The sequence below is a fragment of the Pteronotus mesoamericanus genome, unplaced genomic scaffold, assembly GCF_021234165.1.
Source record: "Pteronotus mesoamericanus isolate MK-2021 breed Mesoamerican mustached bat unplaced genomic scaffold, CSHL_Meso_final contig_350, whole genome shotgun sequence".
NCBI classification, from domain to species: domain Eukaryota; kingdom Metazoa; phylum Chordata; class Mammalia; order Chiroptera; family Mormoopidae; genus Pteronotus; species Pteronotus mesoamericanus.
This window is the reverse complement of record NW_026555140.1, coordinates 40964-50057: the sequence shown is the minus strand read 5'-3', so window position 1 is coordinate 50057 and position 9094 is coordinate 40964. Positions and strand designations below refer to the sequence as shown.

The following is a 9094-nucleotide window of genomic DNA, read 5'->3' as shown; positions in this document are numbered from 1 at the left end:
ACCTCCCTCCCCCCTGGCTTCGCTGGCAGTACATTTGCAGGCCGGAACTGAACTGTTCTTTTTCATTTTCTGAAATGGGAGTCCCTGACCCCCACCGCATTTTTGGGATTAGACTGGATGTGTGTATTGGTGTTATCAAGGTCGACAAAACTGTAAGTGAGCAGACCCGCCGTCTACAAAGCGGCTTGGTGAACGATCCAACAATTAACGCTGGGAGGAGCAGGTCTTTATTTACAGCTGTCCAACCTTGGGGGAGGGGGAGAGGGCTCAGAGCACCTCAGCTCAGAGTCCTCCTTTCCCAGGAGACCCAACACTTCCCATGCTTCCCACCAGGATACTAGCCAAAAACATTCCTGAAAGTTTCCCATGTTCTTAAGCTAGCTGCGCAAACAGGTCTCCAGTCTCTCTGGAAGGTACCAAAGTTGCCATCCTCATGCAATAGTAGCATTCTCCTTCAGAATCTGGGATATGTGTTCATCAGCCTCCATGATAGTCCAGAATAGCATGTGCCCGTGTTACTCTGTATCATGGTGAAATTCAGGAAAAGGCATAGGTCTTTAAGTCCAGGTAAAATCCAGGTGCAGGAGGAAAGGATCTTGCAAGGAAGTGTGCTGCAGCTTGAGTCAGCAGCCATGTTTACTTCTCCCTCCTCGCTATCAAATCCCTTACTACAGACAGCCGGTCTCTTCCCTTGCTATTACTCCCCACATGGCCAGGAGTGTTGTTCCTTCCCAAGCCGCATGGCCAGAGAGTTCCGCAGAGCTGCTACATCCTGCTTTTCTTCTAAGCCGTGTGGCAGAGAGAACAAAAATGGTTGCATGCCTATTCTTTTAAATCCTGAAAGTCATGCCCACCTTCCTTTACATCAGACCTGAAAGCTCTCACCCAGGTACAGTAAGCACTCTCCACATCTCCTGCAATGAGCTACATCAGGAGTCTACCAATCTCCCTGGATCCAGGACAATGAGGCACTGCTACTTAGGATAGCCATAACACTGTCCAGCTGTTCTTGATATGCAGAGTACCTCTCCACTGGTAACTTCTGCTTCCCCATCTCTCCGCTGTGCCTGGTGAGGATTTGGGGCTTCTCAGCCTACTCTCTGTTCTGGGAGCATACATCAGCCTGCTCTTGCAGGCCCTCCGTTTCCCTAGGCAGTGGTGTCTCATTGCAAACTGGGAGGCCACAAACTGGGAGACCACAAACTGGGAGACCTCTCGGAGCCTCAGTTTCCCCTTCCATAGATTGGGAAATATCACTTTTTTTTTTTCTGTTATAGCTCTGCTTTAAAAAACTTTTTTTGAATTTATATTTTTATTGATTATGCTATTACAGTAGTGCCAATTTTTTGCCCTTTATCCCCCCTCCCTCCAGCACCCCCCACTCCCTCAGGCAGTCCCCACACCGTTGTTCATGTCTATGGGTCATGCATGTAAGTTCTTGGCTACTCCATTTCCTACACTGTACAGCCCTATGGCTGTTCTGTAACTACCTATTTGAACTTCTCAGTTGGGGACATAACTTTTCCTACTGTAATGCGATGTGTGAGAATAAAGGAGATGGTTAACCCCGCGCCAGGAGAAAGGTTAGTGACTGTTACATTCTTTACTTGCTATGTTGATATTTCTCAGTCTCTTAGCTCCCAGTCCTGCCCCTTCAATCTGTTGGCCAGGGGTAACTTGTAAAAACAACCATCTCAAATCTAGCCCAGACTTCAAATCATCCGCTGATATCCCCGATGCCGTTTAAGTGCCAAACTTCTCAACAGAGCTTTCTGTTGTCTTCCGCTTGGATCTTTCCCACTTCTGTCTGTGGCCTGTACCCCTCCCCCGGGGCCTTGGCCCCTGCAGGGCCCTCTGTCGGGAATGACTTCCTGGCTCCCGGGAATGACTTCCTGGCTCCCAAAGTGATCCTGCCCCTCCTCCAGGCCCGAGGCCTCCCCAGCTCTGCTGCTGCCCTGCTCCCTGGGGTCCTTGATGACCTCCGGTTCTCAGTGCTGTTCTGTCTGTCCTCGTCCCACCCCCTGCTGGCCCAGGAACCCCTTCAGGGCAAGATGACGTCATGGAACCAGGGCAGCATAAGAGCTGGGGTCCTAGCGAGCTGATCTGGGCCCAGGTTGGGCCCTGGGGTTTTGGCATGGGGTTGAGGGTAGGTTCCCTTGGGAGGGGACCGGTTTTTCTTTGTCCTGCTGAATGGCAAAGTCAGGGTGTTTGGTGTGTGTCCCATAGGCAGGGACAGGAATGGGAGCAGTCATTCTGGAAGGCCCCGTGCCTGAGAGTTCCAGGATGAGCGGCACAACCACTGCTGACCCAGCCCATTGTTGTTGGCACCGTCAGGTCTGGACAGAGCCCGTGGGCCTGGGAGGCCGCCACTGTTACTGTCCCATTTAACAGATGAGGAAGCTGAGGTGAGGGGCAGTGAGGCGACTTGTCGGGGTCACAGAGGGAGTGAAGAGCAGAGTCGGGCCTGAAACTCAGGTCTGCTGCCAGGGCCCGGGGGGCAAGGATGGAATACCTGGGTGTTTGCAGTGGCGGTGCTGGGGGTGCATAGTCAGCTTGTAGTTACCAGCGGGGGGGGCCCGGGGGGGGGGGGGGGGGGGCGGGGCTCCCGGGTGGTGGGGGGTTCGGGGCCCCCCTCTCGGGGGGGAGTGTTTCTGCCACAGGGGGGGGGGGGGGGGTTACAGTTAATGTATGTAAATGCAGGCTCAGACCCTGACACAGAAGTCGGTGGACAGTGGCCATCACACCCTCATTGACCCTGCCCCCCATAGTTCTCTAATAACCTCTCTCCTTCCATTGTGTGGGCTAGTACGCATCCTTGCCTGCCAGCAGTGGCTTTGCCCGGGGGCTGGAAGGTGTCTGGACTTGATGCCCAGCCCGGGCCTTCCCTAGCGAGGCACCCACAGAAGGCTCAAGACACTCCCACTTTTCAGAACTGGGAGCTTAGAACAAAACGTAGGCTTGGAGAGGTTTGGCTCTGATGAGCGCCATGCTGACTGAGAATGAAGCTCCCGACTTGAACCCAGCTCTCATTCTCCTGTCTTTATGCCCTTAAGGGTCTGAGAGCTACCAAGAATGGAGCCTTGTGAAATGAACTGCAAGCTTCCTCTCGCTAAAGTGTAAATGACTGATAGCTTTATGGCCAAGGCTCTCCTCCCTGGAGGAAGCAACTGGCTCTTTGGCTAAAGATAGACTTGAGTCCCTAGCCCACTGTCCACTACCAAACGAGGACCTACTATGCGTGAGTCTCGGGCGGGCTGGGGGAGGCTTCCACAGACTGGCCATCTCTGTGCCTCAGTGTCCCTGTTTGCCAGATGGGCAGACTTGTGGTTGGGGAAAGCGTGAGAAACTGGGAAGGTGCCTTGTGAACTCCGGAGGGCACTGCCGAGGCCCAGCGGAGCCTGTCACGAGCTGGGGGTGGAGGAGGGAGGTCACCCCAGGTGGGAAATCGCTGAGGTCTTAAATCATTGACCTTTAATGCACACAAGCCTTTTTTTGTTGTGAGACCTCAGCTTCCTCAGGGGGCAGCGGCAGGGTCGCACAGTGCTGCCAAGGCCCCACGCGGTGCCTGGCAGATGCAGTCCGCAGGCCCAAAGAACGCAGGCTGCTGCTCTTAGTAGTAACTGGCTGTTGGAGGGATGCTCAGAGAGCTCTTAGTCTAATACCCTCTTTTCCAATGGGGAAACTGAGTCCTGAGAAGATTGGCCAAGGTCATCCTAGGGTCACTGTTACCGGGTTCTGTGTGGATGGCTCCCAGAGTTGTGCGGCGCACGCCCTGCACGGCTGTACGTGGGGGCCGTGGCCAGGACCCCCGGGCACAGCTGTGGGCAGAGGCTTGGATGAGCGGGGCGTGCCCCCCGAGAGTGGGTGGCTGTCCTGGAGGGCAGGTGGGGCCTCTCACACTTTGTCCCCTCTATCAGGACGGTGAGGGCCTCGCAGGGTCCGGTCTACAAAGGAGTCTGCAAATGCTTCTGTCGATCTAAGGGCCACGGCTTCATCACCCCGGCAGACGGCGGCCCCGATATCTTCTTGCACATCTCCGAGTGAGTCAGTGGCTGGTCTGTGGGGTCAGGGGTTGGGGTGGGCACTGTCTGGTTGCTCAGTGGCAGAGAGAGTGTGTGACTCCGATCCGTGCTGGGTATGAGGGTGTGAGGCCAGGCGTGTGTGACCTGGGGTGACTGCGTTCAGAGCTGGGGTTGTGAGACTGCACTTGGTAGTGCTGGTGTGTCTGATGCTGCAGGCGACAGTGTGCCTGTGTGTGTGTGTGTGTGTGTGAGTGATGTGTGAGTTGGGAACCATTGGGGTGGCGCTGAGCAGCCATGTGGGTGGGGAGGGAACGCCCCTGTGAGCTGGGGAATCTGAGTTTGCCCTCTGGGAGGTTTCCTGCCCTGCCTGGCGAAGCGGCCTGATGCGGGTGGGGGCTTCCCGGCTCTACTGATCCAGGCAGTTTGGACCTTCCTCCAGCCACTCGCTCACTGACGTCCTTCCTTCCTGAGTATCTGGACCCTGGGAGGGCCGGGGTGGGGGCCCACGCAGTGTAGGCCCCGGCGCCCTGCAGCCTGTGTTTCACTTCTGGTGTTCAGGTGCCCGCAGATCGGAGGCGGCCTGATCGGGTGCCCCTGCGCCTGTGCGCTCCTTTGGCCTCAGCATCCCCTGAGTTTTCATTTCCATTGGAGGGACAGTCCTGGCAGTACAGACAGGAGCAAAAGTAGGTTTACAGTTGTGAGTATGGGAAGAAGAGTTTATTCTTGTATTATTAATTATTGTATTATTCTCCATATGAACAACTGTAAACCGGCTTTTACCCCACCCTGTATATAGAAACCATGTTTTTGGAACATGGGTCTATTGCAAATGTCTGCCATGATGGGAGAATTATCCCCCCCACCCCATTCTTACACATCAGGTCTTTAGGATAGAGCTAAGATGCTAAAGCAACGCATTTCGTGTGAGTACATACGTGGATGTGTATTTTCTCTTTCTAGAAAGGATTTGTAGTAGTTCACAAAGATATACCATGAAAAAAAAGTCGGCAAGGAAGCATGGGGGTGGGAGGGCCAATAAGAAAGACGGAGATGTGTGATGCCCAGTTCCGCTGCTGGAGGTGGCCGAGCCTGTCGGTGGTCGAGTCAAGCGGGAAGCTCCATTTGCTATGTGATCCCTCAGTCAAGGCAAACCAGTTCTGGGGGAGCCGGCAGGCCCTGGTGTTCAGCGCCGGAAGGGGATCTGTGGGGTCTCGTCAGGGGGGTGTTAAGAAGGGTACCTCGCTGTCATGGGGTGGGGGTGGTGACTCACATCACGCAGAAAGTAGGGGAATTTTCTGGCGGTGGTCCCAAGGGAGAGGGCCCTTCCGGGCACTAGCTTTGAGCTTTTACAAAAGGGTCTCTGCTGGAGGCTGACCAGGTTTCTGGGGAATGAAGAGCAGGGGTGCGTCCTGTTTTCTGGAGCCCCGGCCCAGGGCGGAGAGCGGCAGCTGCTCAGGAAACCTGCGCCACGTCATCCCTCACCTCCCGTGCGACCGCCTGGTTTCTGTCTCTGGCTCAGACCGGCTCCGCCTGCTCTTCCGTCCACAAGGCCCGCGGCACCCACGCTTAAGACGAAGCGTGGGCAACCCCGGGCGGCGGAGCTCTCTCTGACTGTCTCAGCACCAGAGGTCCCAGGGAAACCGCTGATGGGGCGGGCGCTCCTCGGCCGCGGTCGGAGGCTGAGGCCGCGTGGCGCCTCGGCAGCGTGGCTGCTCCCTGCGATGGCAGGGCAGGAGGGCATTCCTCGGAAACGGGGTGCCCTCTGGCCAGGGCTTTTCTGAGTGCTGGGCACTGAGTGCTTTTCTCCCCCTCCCCCGCAGTGTGGAAGGGGAGTACGTCCCGGTGGAAGGTGACGAGGTCACCTATAAGATGTGCTCCATCCCACCCAAGCACGAGAAGCTGCAGGCCGTGGAGGTGGTCATCACCCACCTGGCGCCGGGCACCAAGCACGAGACCTGGTCCGGCCACGTCATCAGCTCCTAGGAGAGGCCAGAAGCACCCCTCCTTCTGGGCTTGAGGGAGACTCTGTGGGGAGAAGGAGGCAGGACCAGACCGGACATGACATTCTACTGCCCCAGATACGCCTCAAAGTGGGGGAGCATGTTCCCTTTCAAGCGTCTCCTAGAGGAAGGGGTGTGGGGCAGGCACAGGGGTGTCTCGGCCACCGGCACAGTCTCTGACCGTCACAACAGCTTCACCATCTGAAAAGTATTAAAAGCATTGAACAAGGAGAGGCGCCGGCTGGTGGCTGAGTAGAGGGTCCAGCCCTCGCCCGGGGGTGGGTCGGGTGGTATTGCTCCAGCCCAGAGTCCCTCACCCCCAGCCCGCTGGGGATGGAGGCTCCAAATTCCGCTGGCTGGTGACATGGACCCTGTGTGTTTCCCCAGCGTGACTTCCCACCCAGGTGCCCTCTTCTTGTGTCTCCTTGGCCCTGGGCAGAGCAGGCTTTTTCGATTCTAGGCTTGGGTGGCTCCAGGCGAGCTGGCTTCAGGGGGTGGGGGGAGAGGGGTGGGAGTAGGGTCTTAGGTGCCTTTGTGTCAGGAGGTGTCACAGCTGAGTGTCGGGAAAAGTTTTTCCAAGAGCCCTTAGCCCTCCGCCTGGGAATGCCATGCTGAGAGCTGAATTCTAACCTTTGGGTTTTTCCCTTTTGTCCCCAAGATGCGTGATTATGGCTCAGCAGCCATTTCACATCCCCTGTGGCGTAGGTGGTGGGTGGGGGCGGGAGAAGGGAGTGGAGAAGGGAAGGTGTTTGTCGAAAAACAGACCTTTCTCCCTTCCAGAAAAGAGTAGGTAGCTTGCTTTCTGACAGCCTGGTAAAGTCAAACGTTGAAGGAGAAATACGCCTTTAGCGAAGGGGTTTTCTTGCAAACAGCTGTGAACAAATGCTTAGGAGTTTTTGTTTGTAGATAACTGAGGCTGTCACCGAGAGCCAGCTCTGCTTACATTTTGGTGAGGACATTGCGAACCTTTGTAGATAGTCCCAGTGAACAAATCTTTAGGATTTTATTTGCTGTGATTTGGTTTGGCTTTAGTTGTGATTTCAACATAGAAATCGCTGGGTAATGTGTTTTGAAATACGTGGCTTATATGTAGTCAAGAATCCATTTGTCATCACGGGGCGGTGAATCCTTCAAAGCTGGCTTTTGGAAAGACAAGGATGTTCCAGACAAAAGAGGGGACTTTGGATGCAGGAAGCAGTACCTGCCTTCATGAGGTGTCTTCAGCTTTGCCTTTCAGCCCGGGGACTGCTTTGTTGGGAGGCGCGGGGGGCGGTGGGGGAAGGCTGGAACCATTTTGGTGATGCGATGGCTGGTGCAGTTTTAAAACAGACAAATAAGTGTGTTGATGATGTGTGTGCAGTGAAACATCCCAGCCAAGGGACTTGATCCGCTTTTTCCTGGCCCATCATGTCCCTTGCAGGGTCCTCTACCCCCTGCGTCTGCCTTCGGCTGTGTCCAAGGTGGCCTTTTCCCCGCTGGCCTTGAATGTTCTCCAGGTGGTCCCTGAAGGCCTGTCTGTTGGGTAGAGAGCACACTTGCAGAGCCACTTCTGCCAAGAGCCGGCGTCTTTTGTGCGACTCCTCCAGACTTCGCCTGCCAGTGGGTTGGGAATTGGATCTGCTGTTCAGAGGTGACGTCTGTGTGGACAGGCATCCTTTGTAAATGGCTCTTGCAGTCCTTTGGTGGATGAGTTTTCTAGAACTGCAGGGTGTTAGAGCTGGGAGGGCGCCCTCCCCACTCAGAGTCTCAATATACAGACTCCTGGAGGCTCTGGGAGGACTTCTGTATGGTGTTGGCGACCCAGCTGGGAGCAGCGTTCAGGATTCCTAAATCCAGATCTTTCCTCCCGCAGGCTACCTTCCTCTCAATAAAGTTTGTTTTGTCCAAGGCTGTGTGTTGTTTGTTAAGTGGGAGGGGGAGAAGGGGAGGCTGGCTGTGAGGAAGCTTCTGGAAGCCAGCAGGTGAGGGTGTCTCCCCAGGCCAGGCTGACTCAGTCATCCCGCTTCCTAGTCTGGTGGTTACGGGGGATGGGTAAGAAAAATGGGAGCATCCTCTTCTTCTTAATGATCATTCGCAGGGTAGGAGAGCTTAGAGTTGAATGTGGCTTTGTGATAACAGAAAATGCCACTTACTTGGTCCCTTGTGGCTAGATTCCCTGTTGGTGCATTTCTACTTTGATTGTGTGAGGCTGAGCCATGAGAACAAGGCAGTCCAGACAGAAGGATGTTCGGGAGCGGGGGGTATGGAAGCCCAAGTTCTCAGTTCCCGGGAGGGCAGAGGGGGAAGAGGAGGCTGGGCCGGGAGCCAGGGCTGCTCTGGGAGGGTCTCTGCGTGTGTCAGGCTGGGAAGTGGTCCTGGGGTGGGGTTTCCCAGAGGAGGTAGAGAATGAGTTTTTGTGGTGCAGAGGTGAACATTTTTATTGTAAGAATACATTGATTTTCAAATTGTATTAGGAAAAACTAGAACTAGCCTATCTAACCTGTTTAGGGAGAGGCCAAAGTAAGCACTTAGCTGAAAAACATGAGGTTTGTGGACGTTTCACACCAAGTGGACATTACTCAGGTGGCATGAGGGAGGCCTAGGCAGCAAAATGCAGGTGAGGCTGGACATGAGCTGCAAGTGAGGGGCGTGGAATGAGTTCCAGAACGTGACGGCGGAGCGGCAGGGGGCACAGAGGTGCAAGGGTGGTCCAAGGCTCAGCTGCTCTGCTCAGGTGCCACCAGGGCTGAGATCAGGGGGCATTTGGGGGAAGAGGAAGAGGAAGCGGTTCTTGGAAAGGAAGTGATTCAAGGCCACCTACGCCCCGCCCTTCCTGAATCCACGTCTGCTCCACTCTTCCGGCCCCTCTGTCACTGCCCACTCAGATGTCAGACAGATCTTGAGTCTCCTGCAGTTCCTCCCTCAGGATCAGGTTCAGGTGCCACATGAGGTTCAGAAGGGCCTTCCCGGTGGCCTCAAACCCCAGGAGCCACCCGGCAGGCCCTCCGCACCGGCCTTTCCCCTGAGGCTTTTTAAGCCTGAGGGACCTTGAGTCCACGCTCAGCTTCTGCTGTGCTGGGCTGGGACTTGCTG

At 55.5% G+C, this 9094-nt stretch overlaps 1 protein-coding gene across 1 annotated transcript; it reads left to right on the top strand.

The window, feature by feature from the left end:
- The first annotated feature begins 2059 nt into the window (after positions 1-2059).
- Positions 2060-7915, top strand: CARHSP1 (calcium regulated heat stable protein 1). The gene is made up of 4 exons (XM_054576900.1): positions 2060-2146; positions 2392-2405; positions 3918-4040; positions 5843-7915. The coding sequence occupies exons 1-4, from the start codon at positions 2060-2062 to the stop codon at positions 6003-6005; spliced, it is 387 nt and encodes a 128-aa protein (XP_054432875.1). The 3' UTR covers positions 6006-7915.
- Positions 7916-9094: the final 1179 nt, after the last annotated feature.